The sequence below is a fragment of the Bufo bufo genome, chromosome 2, assembly GCF_905171765.1.
Source record: "Bufo bufo chromosome 2, aBufBuf1.1, whole genome shotgun sequence".
Classification (NCBI taxonomy): Eukaryota; Metazoa; Chordata; class Amphibia; order Anura; family Bufonidae; genus Bufo; species Bufo bufo.
Window position 1 is genome coordinate 804,565,896 of NC_053390.1, and position 18,509 is coordinate 804,584,404.

The window sequence follows — 18,509 nt, forward strand, 5'->3', positions numbered from 1 at the left end:
CTTCCCTACACGATGATTACCACATCCCCATGACCTTTACACTCAGGCTATCTCATTACATCTAGAGGTCTGGTTGTATTAAAATGAGCCATTAGAGGTGGCGTTTAACCCCATCGCGGTTCCAATAATTGTAAACTTATCTAAAGAGGTTGTCTGATCTGAGACAACAGGGGAATAGCGCTAGGATATGCCCCCACATTGTCTGATAGGTGCGGGTCCCACCGCTGGAACCTGCACCTATATCGAGAATGGAGCAGCCAAAGTGGTGGCTGGAAGACTCCAGTCCGGCCACTACCAAGCACTCTCCCCATAGAAGAGAATGGGAGCGCACCGCGAATGACCGGCCACCGCTCTCATTCACTTCTATGGGCGCTGACGGAAATAGCCGAGCCAGCGGCCCCATAGAAATTTATGGAGGGTGGCTGCCCATGCACAGTGCATCCTATACCACTTTTGGGGCTCTGTTTAGAAGATAGGTGCAGGTCCCAGTGGTGGGACCCGCACCTATAAAACTATGGGGCCATATCCTAGCGATATGTCCCCATTGTCTCAGATGAGACAACCCCTTTAAGGGATGTTGTAAACTTCCATTTGAAAGATAATCTGAGTACACACCGTACCAAAGCTAGGTGCCGAGCAGTGGTGTTTTTGCCACAGAGGAAGCACATGGCACTGATGTGGAGGCAAAGGGAATCCATATTGATACTATCTGAAATTTTTGGAGAAAGGTCTAACTCCAAAGCCCTTTATTCATGAAGGAATCTCCAAAGCCTCCTGTGGCCCATGGCCCATTCACAATACTACAGGAGGTACTGTAATAGCACAATGCTGCTATTCCTGAGACAGTAACAGGAATTACAGTGGGGTAATATTGAAGCATAATGTATTCCTCTTCTCTACAACTATGACTAGCTGTATATTGTTAGATGAGATGAAACTGTTACAGAACTGTGTCACTTGAACAGAGTTGGCTTGAGGCTACGCCCCATGGCATTATCAAAGCGGGCCCCTCGTTTTCACCCTTTAACCACTATATAGGTATCTGGATTTCATTGCAGGGGAATCACAAGGTCGCTACTTCCTGGAGTAGTCTCTGTTCAAACGCAAACCCACAGGTTGTGGAGCACCGAGCGATCAGGCTAAACCATAGTCAAGAACAGGCCGAGGTCAGGGCAGGCAGATTACCTACAATCCAATAAGGTCAGGGCTGGTAGCTTCGGGCCAGTAGAGAGATCAGGCAGAGGTCAGGCAACAAAAGGTCACATCATGTGTGTCACGGTGCTCCTACCTGGATACGGCTGGACCCCAGGCTTTGGCTCCGAAGCAATAAATAGGGGGAATAACTGAGGGATTTGAAGAAATAACTTGATTCCAGACCTTGAGATGAAGTTCAATGGCAGCTTTACTTGAATAAATGTTTCTCCAAACAGTTTCAGGCTTTGTCTTGGTTCCAGCAGGCTTTAGCATTAAACTGGCAGGCAAACTCAACTCTGCTCTATCCTTCTCTCACTCTGCTGTACTGACAAGCTGACTTGGTAACTTGGCTTCTTCTTTATGCTGCACTTCACTTTTTAGTCAGACTTATCTTCAGCCAAAAAGTAGGTTAGAATCCTGGCAGCTCCAACATGGAGTCTCAACCAGAACTGCCCAACCTCTTTCTGGTAGCAAGCAGGACTTGCCCACTTCTGCCCAAAGGGGAGAGAATAGAAAGATAAGTTCCATTCTCTCTAAGGATAGCTCTGCCATTTTCGCTGCCACCTGCTGGTGAACCAGGCACATTACATGTAATAAACAGTTACATAACAAGATTATGAATGCACATTGTGGAGGACCTGGAAAGACATACATAAGATGACATTATATTAGCCCATTAGAGATAGTAGCAGGGTGTCGGTGTCTGATCGTGCCATCTAATTATGCTCTACTGCCGGCAAACAATGAATCTATATGGAAAGTAGCCATACTGTGGAGGAGATTGTTGCATGTAAATACAGAGGTCTCCTCCGCCAACAAGCAGGCCATTGTCTGTTCAGTTAAGCAGTGTAAAGGGACCTATACTGGATGGATAGATAGAAGTAAAATTCATTATTAGTAGAAAGCTTCTAGAACATTCATGTGATACAAAGTAACACTCATGACAGGACAGTGAACAATTTAATGACTGTTTCCTATCTCTGTGTGCGGTGTCAGATGATGGAAGAGACTGCACCAAGTCCATAACTTCTCATCTCTCCATGAATAATATGAATATAAAGCCAAGGTCGCCCACTGTTTGGCTGCGGAATAACACAGAGTTTGCCACATTCTGCAATGACATAACAATCAGCATGCTCCTAACAAGGCCCCTCAGTAACACCTCCTGTCAGCAGAACGGATTAACCTTCTAGATGTGGCCGATTATACAAGGATTTCTTTGGCTTGTGACAACAAACATGATCACCGTCTTACCTCCAGTGGGCAAATCTTCCTATTCACACAATGATACAGAAGTGGGGGGATATTTGGACAATTTGAGGCACTTAAAGGGATATAACATCCTCTTGATGTGTATGTTTTACGCTGTGTTGCTAAGTTACTCGGAGGACACGGCCGTCATCCTCTTCAAAACTCAGGTGAGTGCATAATCTGCCCGAGCGATGAACCAGTAATGGCTGCTGAAATCACCATCTGCATGAACCATAAAGCACGCTCCATAATCACAAGAGCCGCTCACAGCCTGCTGTATCCATGGCAGATATAAGAGGAGACGTGTGTGTCATGGGAGTTAGAGCGCTCCAGTTAACAACATCTATCTATCCATCTATAATATCTACGTCATATCTATCTATCTATCTATCTATCTATCTATCTATCTATCTATCTATCTATGTCATATTTATCTATCGCATATATAATATCTAGCTATCTTATATCTATCCATCTTTCCATCAATCATCTATCTATCTATCTATCTATCTATGTCATATCTATCGATCTATATCTATCTATCTATTTAGGGAAGAGAAATGGCAACACCAGACAAAAAAAGGGGCAAAAAGAGGTGCAAGCCCAATGGGACAAAACTATCGCCCAAAAAAAAAAAAATAGCAAAAAGGCAGCACTCTCAAATACAAAAAAGGAAACAAAGTTTATTCACCCATGCAGGACGTGACATTTCGGCTCTATATGCAACAACAGCGGGTCCCTTTAAGATGAGATAAGTGTTTTGTGACGCCAGTTGCAATGAAGTCCCTTTAAGAAATGGTGTTGGTACCCAGGTGTAGGAATGGCAGAGTGAAATAGGGTGGCCTATAATGTACCTTAATGTTTTGTGCACGTGTCACGGTGCTCCTACCTGGAACCCCCAAATAGGGTGAACAATTGAGGGATTTGAAGAAATATTGGAGTCCAGACCTTGTGATGAAGTTCAATGGCAGCTTTACTTTGCATAAACGTTTCTCCAAACGGTTTACAGACTTTATCTCGGTTCCAGCAGGCTTTAGCATTAACTCTGGCAGGCAAAAAATCTCAACTCTGCTACATCGGTTTCTCTTTGGCTCTGCTGTACTAACAGACTTAAATGGAATCTCTGCTTCTGCAGGATGCTGCAACTTCTCTCTGTAGTCTGACTCTGGATTATGCCAGGGAATAGGTTAGAATCCTGGCAGCTCCAACATGGAGTCTCAACCAGAACACACCAGAACTCCCTACCTCCTTCTGGTGGCAAACAGGACTGGACCACTTCTGACCAAGAAAGGAGGGGAGAATGGAATGGTGAGTTTTCCATTCTCTCTAAGTGTAGCTCTGCCGTAGTTGCTGCCACCTGCTGGTGAACCAGGCACATTACATGAACAATTACATAACATTATTATAAACGCACAGTGTCTAGGGACCTGGAAATAAATGCACAAGATAACATTATATTAGCATTCACAGATAGAAGCAGGGCGTAGGAGTGGTAATGCCACTCGGGGGCGTTACATATACTAGAGCCTTTCTATCTATCTATGCTCATATGCTATCTCTATAATATCTATCTATCCATCTTTCCATCTATCATTTATCTATCTTGTATCTATCTATCTAATGTCTATCTATCTCTCTATCTATCTAATGACTTGGGGGTAGTAGTTGTACACAGCACACACAGTCACATGGTAACACGGCGGCTTGGGGGTTATCTCTGTTGTCCTGCAGGGCTGGGGTCCTGGGTTCTGTTCTTCCTGTGTTCTTGGCTTTCCTCCAACACTCCGAAAACATAGTAAGAGGTAAATAGTCTTCCTATGGAACCGCCCTTGCTCCATGACTGTGCTTCGTGTGAAAATAGCACATTATAAATGTACATCGTTAGCAGTTTTCTTTGTATAAATATGTAAATGTAACACAAATCGCAAGGACAAGCTGCGTCTTGTGACTGATCAGAGAGCACATGACACTGTTTATAAGGGGACATGGGATGGGGTCTCTTATCTCCCCCCTTTCGATGTGATACGCCATCACTAATGACATCACATACATCCTAACCAGTAAGCTGCACTACTGAAGTACGCCCTGATGCTTATAATAGCTGAATGAGAAGTGGAGAAGAGGAGCCAAGCAATGAGACTCCTGCTCTATATAGAAGTATCTAGAGTACAAAGTACCGAAGGATGGAGAAGGTTTAAGATGATATGTATGTACACACATTTGCGTGATGTTCATGGGCTGACGAGTCACACATATGTGCTTCAGCTACTGCTACCGCTCACGGGTGTTCATGTGATTCCACTAGAACGACCTCGACATATGACGTTCTCAGCAGAAAGTCCAAAAACATAGCAAAGGTCACATCACCAGACGTCAACAGCAAAATACAGTAGATATCTCAGAGGGCACAAGTTGGAATCCATGTGCCGAACAACGGGCTGTTGTGCCACGTGGAATACTTACCAATAGTCCAAAATTTGTCAAGACAGTCCTGGGAACTGGGCAGTGTGGTTGCTTTGTGGTCATTACAGGGCTTGCTGGTGGCATTCCCAGGTGGTTTGAGGTATAAACGTTTAAAGTTTTACTTTTTACAGGTTTGTAAGTATACGCTGGGTATATTTGTAGTTTAGCTTGGTGGATGTTATTTTTGTCAACCCCTCCATGAAGCCCAAATATCAAGGGTTGTCCACATGGTCCATTCTCTACTATGGGACTGTACAACTTGAGGTTGCTAAGCAATTAGTCAACTTCCTGTCTGGGTGACCAGCGTCAAGGTACATATAACTACTTGTATTTACTGTAGGTAGTCACAGAAAAACTTGATCGGCTGTAGAATAGACCCCCCCCCTAAACTTGTTTTAGGAATGGGGGGGGGGGAACCAACAACTTCAAGGAATGGACATGGATAGTTTAGATAAATAAACTTGTTTTAGGAATGGGGGGGGGGGGGGAAGACACAACAACTTCAAGGAATGGACATGGATAGTTTAGATAAATGTATCCCAATGTGCCATCTGTGCTGAAACGGAGGATTGCAGAGGTTATTTTATTGGAAATAAGATGGCCTTATACATCGCTGTTGGTTGAACACTTGTCCAGGTGACAACTATTTCTGTCGAAACTACGCAAGATCAGTCCCATTCTAATGTGAACTTAGGATAGGGCATGTTGAAATCCAACATAGGCCATTTGCTTCCAAGTCAGAGGATCTCATCCTTGTAAGATCATTGATATTAGAAAGTCTGGCAATAGTGCTCGGCTATCTCCGGCAGTCCTATAGAGGGTGTATTGAGCAGTAGTGTACATGCTCAACCTGCTGCTCCATTCATACAGGCGTACGGGACCCCGGGTCTTGTGATTGGTGGGGGGCCCAGTAGTCAGACTCCCACAGTCAGTTTCTTATCTACATCCACAAGGCCGGCATGTAATGTGTTACTGATAAAAAGTCCCAACAAACAGAAGGTCAATGACCACGGGGCCCTCATTATTTTGCAAGTTGTCCGAAGGCAACATCCATGGATAATAATACTTGACCCTCATCCCGTGAGGTCAAAGACTTTCTAAATTGATTTCCAAAAAGGTCACTCAGGTCCTGTTGTCTGGGGAAGTGTTTCATAATAGTTTACCGCAGTTGAACTGACTACTGGGCCCCAGTGCCAAGTGGGCCCTATCCACTCATGGCAGCTGAAAGTGTTTATTTTTTACTGCCTAGGAGAGACAACCCAATGGCAAACATTTCTGCCAAAGCAGATCTCCATGTGCTACAGAAAAATTTCTGAAAACCTGTGTCTTAGCACAAAGATAGCATGTAACGTATAATGCCGTTCTGACCTCTGTTCCCCTTTTGCCTTAATTGTTTTATATATTGAAGTTACAGATATTCTTCTGTGAACTTCTTGTCCTTCACTAAGAGAGGACTAAAACAAGACTGTGCAGCATCTACATCAGGGATGCTCAACCTGTGGCCCTCCAGCTGTTGTAAAACTACAACTTCCACCATGCCCTGCTGTAGGCTGTCTGGGCATGCTGGGACTTATAGTTTTGCAACAGCTGGAGGGCAGCAGGTTGGGCATCCCTGATCTAGAGGTAGTCTGTTGTACAGCAGACAGAACTTCCTGTGATAAGTAATCTAAAATTGGTCACCAAGACAGGAAGTCAAAGGGGTCGCTTGCCAAATTCATGTACTACAGCCTGCAAATTAGAAGGTGAGGGGGGGAGCACATAAAATTCTACAACTTGAGTTATGGAAAATAATGGAAAGTGGAAGTCACCTCAAATATTGTCTATGTCTGGTATTTCACAAAGATGTCAACGTACAGTATGTCCACTGATGGAAGCAGAAAGGCTTTATCCAAAGGATCTTCTTCTCATAAAGGAGGGGAGGTAAACATAGGTTCCACAATTTGAGCTATGGAAAGGACCAAGTGGAAATCCCCTCAAAAGAGACCACATTTATCAAATAAATATTGTTTATGTCTGCTATCTAACAAAGATGTCCATGCATATGCACTGGAGGAACCAGAAAGGGGGGGATATAAACATAGGTTCCACAATTTGAGATAAGGAAAGGACCATGTGGAAATCTCCTTAAAACAGACCCTATTTATCTATCGAATATTGTCTATGTCTGGCATCCAGTAAAGATGTCCATGCATGTCCACTGGTGGAAGCAGAAAGGCTTTATTTAAATGGCCTTCTACTTATACAGGTAGTCAAAGTTGTCAGCTGAATGCTTGTTGACCGCCAACTGTTCCTTCTGACTCCATAATCATGCACGCTCGCAAAGTTGGGAAATATTTGGGAGAGTCCCATATGCTTTGGAGAGTAGACTGATCCTGTTGAAATTGGCAAATTTGGCATCCAAATATGTAATGTGCATGATAAGTACAAAGATGGCAATCATGTGATCCCCAACCCATCTATACAGAAAATACAGTTGGTAACGGCCCAGAGAAAGTGACTATAGCATATCAGGATATTTTACATATGATATACTCCTAGGAACTGCTCTTAAACTAGGAAGGATAAACCAGCCTAAACCAATTCTACAAGAACCAAAGCCAAATCATCTTGTCTATTCTGTCCCATAATCAGTTCCATCCATGGCTAGAATAACTTCTAGTCATATTCCGAGAATACTTTATTTTTTATTTTTACAAAGGTTGACTTCTGTCCGGAAAGACACCTGAAATAACAATTCGATCGATGGTCATTTAAAGGGCTTTCTAACAAGATTTTTTGGTCCCTATACAGTCAGCAACACACGCCATGTTTATACAGAGAGATGTGCATTGTGCTGCCAACAACTATGATTTTTGGGCCTGCATAAAAGATGTTAACAACAGAGAAAAAAACATTTTCTGATGCCACCTCCAAGGGATTATGGTTTGAAAGGTCTCACATCATCATGCATGTATGAGGAGGAGCTGGTGGTGAGAAGATATATGGAACCAGCTACACTATTGGGTCCAAAAAAGAAACTGATGACAAGTGCGGTCGAAGGATGTGAGTGGTATGGACCTTTTGCATGTGGAAGAGATGTCACATTAGACAGTCTGCATGTCTAAAGCTGTCTCTCGTGTACCAATCTCAATATCTCACTGCCATATTGCGCACTTCAAAGATGAGTAATTCTACAATTTGCACATTCCAGATGGCCAAAATTATCCAGGGACCAGTCTTTATATAACCCAGGGATGTTCTACAATGCTGGATAAGTTGAACATCAAAGTCTTGTCTGACCCATCCACGTTTGATTTTTTTGCCAGCTGTCACTAGAAATGGGTCAGGGTCTATGGAGACTACATTGTGTAGTGTGCCCCTCCTGTACAGAAAGAGGCAAAAGTACAATAGAAAAAGTTGACTATTTCATGAGATATCTTCGCACCGTGAGGAACATCCAGCAATGAAATTTGCTACACATTCTTGATATCTTTTGAGTGTCATGGATGCTAATGAGCAGTAGGCTATATAAACGGTTGTACTGTATGGGGTAGTGGACATCATAGTGGAGATCCAGGCCATAGCACATGGTGGCAAAATAGTTAAACTGAGGTCATATTGAATGCTATACAAAATTATTTAATATCAATACGTCATACTTTTTTTTAGTACTAGAGTTAGGAAAGGTCCAATATGAAAATGAAGATATAGAAGGCCTCAAACTGGGGCAAATACATTTACCAGTGACCTCTGTACAATTCTCCTAGATCAACAGTCATCATGAAATAGAAAAATTCCAGTAATCTGACAGGATCAACAATTTTTATTAGGAATTTCAAAAAAATACAAAAAATGACTTACCCATGGTACATGCCCATTCACGGTTCCATCAGTCACACCAGAACTGACCACAGATGACCAAGAAAGCCAATTGATTGACAGATTTTTAGAGAATGTATTTGTACTACATTTACGTAACCAAATTCTAGAATTTTTGTATGTTTTCTTCAGGGACTTCTCCTGTAAACGGACAGGCTGGTTTGTAAAGTGATATCTTTTTCTCATCTTTGGATAACGCAGAAGGGATAATGTGGTAGGTGGTCCTGATAAAAGCATTATTAATAATGAGATAAGATTACAGACCCTCATGTGAACATCCAACAGATATATACAACCCAAGCCGAATGATAGTGGAAAGACAGGACAGGATAGCTGGCATCATTATCTTATCTGCAGATAATGAGCAGACCCTACTATGTGGAGCTTGGCTGTGTGGGGTCTGGACCATCATGGTGGACTTACATTTCGGAAAAGAAATACCTAAAATGCTGCAACGTTGGGAAGTCCGTCACACGACCTGCAGAGTTAGGACCACATTTAAGATAATTTTAAAAAAGACTTACGCGTTTCAATCAGGACTTCGTAGTCACAGCTGTAAAAATCAGTATTTCAATGGCTACAAATTAACCCACAAAGTCATTTTTATGAATTGGCAATTAGAGGGGAAGATAAGGACATGATGCTCAGCTCCATCCATGAGCAATCTGGACTACTAAGAACACTCATGGGTAGGATCAAGTCAATAGCACCCAATTAATTTTAACTCTTTATGCATTCCTTCAATGCTTTAACCTACTATAATAAGCTCACTACCTTGCGCGGCAAGTCACTTGGATATAGTACCCACCTCATTTCAGTCTCCAGGACATGCGGGGTGGATTCATTGATAGGCCCTGCTTCTCAGTGACCCCACACAATCATTAAAAAGAGAGCTCCTGTGACAACCCCTAATTCTGTTAAAGCAATTCCCTAAGTGAGACAAGTCCCTTACATATCACGCCTGACTCATTTCACTCCCTGACCAAAACTTGATTTAGTAAGTCTCAATACTTTATAATTTAAAGGGGTCTTTCTGGTGCCAGAATCCCTTTAAAGGGGTTATCCAATGACTAATGTAAAAAAGGAAAATCAGACATCATATAGTACACGACAAACTCTTTCTAACAAAGTTAGAACCAGCCCTGTACCTCACATGGATCCAGAGATCTCCCCATTCATTGCTCTGCTAGACTGATATCGATCTGACATCTCAAGGGGAGTGTCCATTCTGCTGCAGCTCAGGGGGCGTGTCCATGTTCTCCCTATCACAGCTCAGGAGGCGTGTCCATGCTCTACCTATCACAGCTCAGGAGGCAGTTAATGGATGAAACTGAGCATGTGCAGCCTTCTCCATGAGCAGGACAAAGAAATAAGAAAAAAACTGCAGGTGGCGCTATACAGATACATTTTATTAAATAACTCAGTGGCTATACTAAATTTTTGAATACATGCAATTACTAAACTACTCAGATCCAAGCGCTGGTTTGAAAACTGCAGAATATTTTTCGTGGGACAACCCCTTTAATTCTGAGATGCTAAGTAGCTACTATTTTCATAAATGTTGACTTTCCTCTGAGATAACTCGCATCCGGCAAGTGTCGCCAGCCTACCGATATGCTGGAGGAAAGCCCATAGCTGAACCTTTCAGCAAAGTAATTTAAGCCCAGCAACTCAATGTTATGAGCCGTGATTTACTGATCTGATTGTAAGAGATTAGATTTATCCCTTCAAATCATCTAATCTGCTAAAGGGTAGAGTGTGGCAGCTGTCAGGACGGATGGCGGGCATTCAAGAAAATTGCTCAAACATGTTACAATTGGTAAAATACTATGTCGAGAGGCAAGGTCAGAGGGGTAAGGATGATAATTAGACTCATTTCACACTCCCTGATTTCTGCCCCTGTAATGGTCCTTGAACAATTGGGACAACTTTTACTGTATCAATACAGAACCCAGAGTTTCCCCATAATAGCGCCCCCATTCTAGTCACCAGCTAAGTAACAGCTGAACGCCCCCAACCCCAATCAGCTCTTTATTGGGGGAAGTGGCCACTGGATAGAGTTTATCCCGAGAGGACAAACTGCGTCTCAACGTGAGATGCTACAAAGAAAACAAGCAATAACCAAATGTTCTGAAATGTACAGATCTTACAGGCAAACATCTGACACCAGCTGACTATGGGCAGGACAAAGGGAAATTCTTGAGTACGCAGGTGTCACAGGACCAGCTATGGTGTGTACACAGCGCAGTGAGATCCTACTGATGTTTACACTATAAGCAAATGGGGTTATGACTCCAGTTAGACAAGTCTATGAGAGGAAGGAAACAGAACTGTATCAGTGTGGACATTACATCATGGCTTGCTGGACATGGTGAGATTTTCACTACAAGAATAATACTACAATAACTGCTATAATACCGCCTCCTATGTAAAAGAATATAACTGCTATAATACTGCCTCCTATGTACAAGAATATAACTACTATAATACTGCCTCCTATGTGCAAGAATATAACTACTAAATTACTGCTCATATGTACAAGAATATAACTACTATAATACTGCCTCCTATGTACAAGAATATAACTACTATAATACTGCCTCCTATGTACAAGAATATAACTACTATAATACTGCCTCCTATGTACAAGAATATAACTACTATAATACTGCTCCTATGTACAAGAATATAACTACTATAATACTGCTCCTATGTGCAAGAATATAACTACTAAATTACTGCTCATATGTACAAGAATATAACTACTATAATACTGCCTCCTATGTACAAGAATATAACTACTATAATACTGCTCCTATGTACAAGAATATAACTACTATAATACTGCCTCCTATGTAAAAGGATATAACTGCTATAATACTGCTCCTATGTACAAGAATATAACTACTATAATACTGCCTCCTATGTACAAGAATATAACTACTATAATACTGCTCCTATGTACAAGAATATAACTACTATAATACTGCCTCCTATGTACAAGAATATAACTACTATAATACTGCTCCTATGTACAAGAATATAACTACTATAATACTGAGCCTATGTACAAGAATATAACTACTATAATACTGCCTCCTATGTACAAGAATATAACTACTATAATACTGCTCCTATGTACAAGAATATAACTACTATAATACTGCCTCCTATGTACAAGACTATAACTACTATAATACTGCTCCTATGTACAAGAATATAACTACTATAATACTGCTCCTATGTACAAGAACATAACTACTTTAATACTGAGCCTATGTACAAGAATATAACTACTATAATACTGCCTCCTATGTACAAGAATATAACTACTATAATACTGCCTCCTATGTACAAGAATATAACTACTATAATACTGCTCCTATGGACAAGAATATACCTACTATAATACTTCCCTCTATGTACAAGAATATAACTACTATAATACTGCTTCCTATGTACAAGAATATAACTACTATAATACTGCTCCTATGTACAAGAATATGACTACTATAATACTGCCTCCTATGTACAAGAATATAACTACTATAATACTGCTCCTATGTACAAGAATATAACTACTATAATACTGCCTCCTATGTACAAGAATATACCTACTATAATACTGCTCCTATATACAAGAATATACCTACTATAATACTGCCTCCTATGTACAAGAATATAACTACTATAATACTGCTCCTATGTACAAGAATATAACTACTATAATACTGCCTCCTATGTAAAAGGATATAACTGCTATAATACTGCTCCTATGTACAAGAATATAACTACTATAATACTGCCTCCTATGTAAAAGGATATAACTGCTATAATACTGCTCCTATGTACAAGAATATAACTACTATAATACTGCCTCCTATGTACAAGAATATAACTACTATAATACTGCTCCTATGTACAAGAATATAACTACTATAATACTGCCTCCTATGTACAAGAATATAACTACTATAATACTGCTCCTATGTACAAGAATATAACTACTATAATACTGAGCCTATGTACAAGAATATAACTACTATAATACTGCCTCCTATGTACAAGAATATAACTACTATAATACTGCTCCTATGTACAAGAATATAACTACTATAATACTGCCTCCTATGTACAAGACTATAACTACTATAATACTGCTCCTATGTACAAGAATATAACTACTATAATACTGCTCCTATGTACAAGAACATAACTACTTTAATACTGAGCCTATGTACAAGAATATAACTACTATAATACTGCCTCCTATGTACAAGAATATAACTACTATAATACTGCCTCCTATGTACAAGAATATAACTACTATAATACTGCTCCTATGGACAAGAATATACCTACTATAATACTTCCCTCTATGTACAAGAATATAACTACTATAATACTGCTTCCTATGTACAAGAATATAACTACTATAATACTGCTCCTATGTACAAGAATATGACTACTATAATACTGCCTCCTATGTACAAGAATATAACTACTATAATACTGCTCCTATGTACAAGAATATAACTACTATAATACTGCCTCCTATGTACAAGAATATACCTACTATAATACTGCTCCTATATACAAGAATATACCTACTATAATACTGCCTCCTATGTACAAGAATATAACTACTATAATACTGCTCCTATGTACAAGAATATAACTACTATAATACTGCCTCCTATGCACAAGAATATAACTACTATAATACTGCCTCCTATGTACAAGAATATAACTACTATAATACTGTCATCTATGTACAAGAATATAACTACTATAATACTGTCATCTATGTACAAGAATATAACTACTATAATACTGCTCCTATGTACAAGAATATAACTACTATAATACTGTCATCTATGTACAAGAATATAACTACTATAATACTGCTCCTATGTACAAGAATATAACTACTATAATACTGCCTCCTATGTACAAGAATATAACTACTATAATACTGTCATCTATGTACAAGAATATAACTACTATAATACTGCTCCTATGTACAAGAATATAACTACACTGCGTGCAGAATTATTAGGCAAATGAGTATTTTGACCACATCATCCTCTTTATGCATGTTGTCTTACTCCAAGCTGTATAGGCTCGAAAGCCTACTACCAATTAAGCATATTAGGTGATGTGCATCTCTGTAATGAGAAGGGGCGTGGTCTAATGACATCAACACCCTATATTAGGTGTGCATAATTATTAGGCAACTTCCTTTCCTTTGGCAAAATGGGTCAAAAGAAGGACTTGACAGGCTCAGAAAAGTCAAAAATAGTGAGATATCTTGCAGAGGGATGCAGCACTCTTAAAATTGCAAAGCTTCTGAAGCGTGATCATCGAACAATCAAGCGTTTCATTCAAAATAGTCAACAGGGTCGCAAGAAGCGTGTGGAAAAACCAAGACGCAAAATAACTGCCCATGAACTGAGAAAAGTCAAGCGTGCAGCTTCCAAGATGCCACTTGCCACCAGTTTGGCCATATTTCAGAGCTGCAACATCACTGGAGTGCCCAAAAGCACAAGGTGTGCAATACTCAGAGACATGGCCAAGGTAAGAAAGGCTGAAAGACGACCACCACTGAACAAGACACACAAGCTGAAACGTCAAGACTGGGCCAAGAAATATCTCAAGACTGATTTTTCTAAGGTTTTATGGACTGATGAAATGAGAGTGAGTGTTGATGGGCCAGATGGATGGGCCCGTGGCTGGATTGGTAAAGGGCAGAGAGCTCCAGTCCGACTCAGACGCCAGCAAGGTGGAGGTGGAGTACTGGTTTGGGCTGGTATCATCAAAGATGAGCTTGTGGGGCCTTTTCGGGTTGAGGATGGAGTCAAGCTCAACTCCCAGTCCTACTGCCAGTTTCTGGAAGACACCTTCTTCAAGCAGTGGTACAGGAAGAAGTCTGCATCCTTCAAGAAAAACATGATTTTCATGCAGGACAATGCTCCATCACACGCGTCCAAGTACTCCACAGCGTGGCTGGCAAGAAAGGGTATAAAAGAAGAAAATCTAATGACATGGCCTCCTTGTTCACCTGATCTGAACCCCATTGAGAACCTGTGGTCCATCATCAAATGTGAGATTTACAAGGAGGGAAAACAGTACACCTCTCTGAACAGTGTCTGGGAGGCTGTCGTTGCTGCTGCACGCAATGTTGATGGTAAACAGATCAAAACACTGACAGAATCCATGGATGGCAGGCTTTTGAGTGTCCTTGCAAAGAAAGGTGGCTATATTGGTCACTGATTTGTTTTTGTTTTGTTTTTGAATGTCAGAAATGTATATTTGTGAATGTTGAGATGTTATATTGGTTTCACTGGTAAAAATAAATAATTGAAATGGGTATATATTTGTTTTCTGTTAAGTTGCCTAATAATTATGCACAGTAATAGTCACCTGCACACACAGATATCCCCCTAAAATAGCTAAAACTAAAAACAAACTAAAAACTACTTCCAAAAATATTCAGCTTTGATATTAATGAGTTTTTTGGGTTCATTGAGAACATGGTTGTTGTTCAATATTAAAATTAATCCTCAAAAATACAACTTGCCTAATAATTCTGCACTCCCTGTACTATAATACTGCTCCTATGTACAAGAATATAACTACTATGGGGGGCGGAGCCTGGCTGTGTAGCTGGATGGCTGCAAGTTGCTGAGCTCTTCATCCTTACCGGCGAATTAACCCTTATAATAAGCTAACAGCACTGCTCTGATGGGCAAAACGGGCAAGGATCGATCCAAGGATCAAGCGGATCCTACTCCTGTGAGATCCAGACAGCCCGACATGGATCAATTCCTAAAAAAGCATGCGAAGCTTAGGTCGGCTGAGACCCCCAAGATGGCGCCCGCTCCGGCCCAGGCATCCGACATGGAGGAAGACACAGACGGCGGGAGTGTCTCAGATGCATCCACCTGTAAATCGAGGAGGCAGAGGGGCTCATTCACAAAGGCGGCACTACTGGAGGTGCTTAATTCAGCTTTAGCGCCGATCAAGAGAGATTTATCAGAAATTAAAGAAGATCTCCGGAGCATGGGTCACCGGGTGTCAGACCTGGAGGGCGCGCAGGAGGCGGCTCTTCAGAGGGAAGAAAAAGCATACAAAGCGATCAGCTCCCACACTGACCTGCTCAACGAAGCGCTCCTGAGGGTCGAGGACCAGGAGAATCGGAGCCGCAGGAGGAATCTCAGGATTCGCGGGCTCCCAGAATCATTCGCCAGTGAAGCGCTGGAGAAAGTGGCGCAGGAGATATTCGCCGACCTGCTGGGGCCTGAGAGAGCGGATCGAATAATCATCGAGCGGATTCACCGGGCGCTGAGGCCTAAGCCGAAGAATACAGAACCCCCACGGGATGTCATCTGCGGCCTCCTTAGTTTTATCGACACCGCAGCAATCATGAGAGCAGGAAGAGAAGCGGAGCAGCTGCAGTATGGAGGTACGCCGATTATGTTTTTCCAGGATCTGGCCCCATCCACGTTGGCTAAACGGCGTATCCTCAAGCCGCTCCTGGATGCTCTTAGAGCTGCAGCTACCCCGTTTCGGTGGCTATACCCGTTCGGGATTGCGGTCCTCAAAAACGGACGCCAGATTTCTATTAGGTCGCCGAAAGATCTACATACCAGCTGGGGTTAAGCCCGATCGAAATTCCGTCATGGATGCCGGCCGACATGGAGGATCCACTTCTCCCGCCACCCCAGGCGGCTGAATGGCGCCCTGTCTACAATAAAAGGTCTCCCAGGGCTAGGGCTGAAAAGTCTGTCCACCCTCCTACCTGAGCATACAAGATGTCTGAGGAGTTTTCTTTTCTGTTCCTGTTCCAAGTGAAGTCCCTGGGACTGATTGCCTGATGGTGAAGTGAGCTGAAGCCTTTCTGTTCCCTGAGGGCTTTAGGCCTGATTCAGGCCAGTCATGTTCGCCTGTTGCGGAAAATAATGTCTTAGACTGCAGTTATAGTCTGATTCATACAAGGTTCTGGACCTTGCCTGTTCCCTGCTCTTTTTTCTAATATGCAGGGGTTAACCCGGTTTTACCTTTGGGTCACCCCTTTTCCTTGTTAGATGGCCAGTATTTGGCCCTCTGTAGCTCTGCGGGACCCCCCACCTGACAGACCCCGGCTGGTAGCCGTGAAGAGAAAGAGTCGTATGGTCAGGTGCTCAGTAGAGCTTTCTATGCAGAATATATTTGCACTATTGTTTAATGTCTTATCTGTTTGTCTCCCCTCCTTACCTCTTGTGTCTCCCCCCCCCCCCCTCTCCTTCACCATCAGATGTCATGTATTGCATATTCAAATGCTGACTGTCTGTTTTCTATTTCAGAATGTCGTCTATTGTGATTTCTTCCTTTAACGCCCGGGGAATGAACGAGCCTTGCAAACGGTCCCAAATCCTGGCCCTTTTACAGAGGGATAAAGTGTCTATAGCATTCTTCCAGGAAACCCACTTCCGAGAGGGTAAGATCCCCAAATTGCCCCCCCAAAAGATTTTCCCAGTGGTTCCACAGCACGTATAGTTCGGCTAGCAGGGGTGTCAGCATAGAGATCCACAAACAGCTCCCCTTTAAGCACTCTGCCGTCTCTGCAGACCCTGAGGGTCGTTACCTGTTTGTTAAGGGCACTATCGCTGACACAACTGTTACCCTGGCAACTGTATATGCTCCCAATAGAGGGCAGGTTGCTTGGCTCGTTCAGAACCTGGGCCTACTATCCTCCTTTAAGGAGGGAATGGTTATTCTAGGAGGTGATTTTAATGCTACCCTTGATCCTGCATTAGATTCTTCAAATGGGAAGTCTGCCATTACACATGCCCGTTTGCGGCGCCTTAAACTGGCCCTGCAGAGGTTAGGAGTTCTAGATATCTGGCGCACCACAAACCCTACTGGTAGGGATTTTTCCTTTTATTCAGCTGCTAAACTATCTTACCATAGATTAGACTATCTATTTTTATCCAAATCCTGTGCTAACAGAGTTATCAATTCTCACATAGGGAACATCACCCTGTCTGACCATGCTCCGGTATTTTTTGAGTATGTCCCTGCAGGACCTCCCAAAGAGGGAATGGAATTGGCGTATTAATGAGACCATTATCTCAGACCCCTCCCATGCTGCTAAATTATCTTCTATCATAACGGATTTCTTCACATCTAATACTTCAGGCCCTGATGCTCCCTCCCCTTCCATTATCTGGGAAACCCATAAAGCGGTCCTGAGAGGAGAACTAATAGCCTTAGGTGCACATATTAAAAAAACAACGGAATCAGGCTGTGGCGACACTTCTCTCCCAGATTCAGGCTCTAGAGCTAACGCACAAATCCTCCCAGGCCCTTAGTTGTGCCTTGGAGCTCTCAGAAGCCCGTACTAAGCTCAAGAACCTGCTAAATGTCACGTCAGCTAAGCTTTTACTTAGAGCCAAATTCCGCTAATATGCGCACGGGGATAAAGGGAATAGGCTAATGTCCGCTTTAGTGAAGAAACAAAAAACTGACTCCTTTATTGCTGCAGTTAAAGATGACAAAGGCGTCCTTCATAAAGGGACCCCAGACATAGCTAAGACCTTTTGTGCCTTCTATAGGGACCTATACAACCTTAAAACACCAGATAATATGTCACCAGCTCACTTAGGTGAGGCAACTGAGAAGTTTCTCTCCTCCCTCCAGTTACCTACTATTACCCCAGCTCAGTCAGCCCAGCTTCTATCTCCTATTACAGACGCTGAAAT

The 18,509-nt window shown here is 42.1% G+C and overlaps 1 protein-coding gene across 2 annotated transcripts in view; it reads right to left on the reverse strand.

Annotated features, from left to right (window-relative positions):
* The window catches only part of RNF24 (ring finger protein 24), a 96,497-nt gene that overhangs the window by 55,176 nt on the left and 22,812 nt on the right, over positions 1-18,509 (reverse strand). Inside the window, exons 2-3 of one of the 2 annotated variants that reach the window (XM_040419315.1) lie at positions 8,749-8,990; positions 3,956-4,285 (exon numbers count right to left, since the gene is read on the reverse strand). The exons of the other annotated variant lie outside the window; for it this stretch is intronic. Coding sequence (XP_040275249.1) covers positions 4,157-4,285; positions 8,749-8,990 — 371 coding nt within the window. The 3' untranslated portion in view covers positions 3,956-4,156. Of the gene's footprint in view, positions 1-3,955; positions 4,286-8,748; positions 8,991-18,509 lie in introns of those variants that run through there. 2 annotated transcript variants of the gene reach the window in all.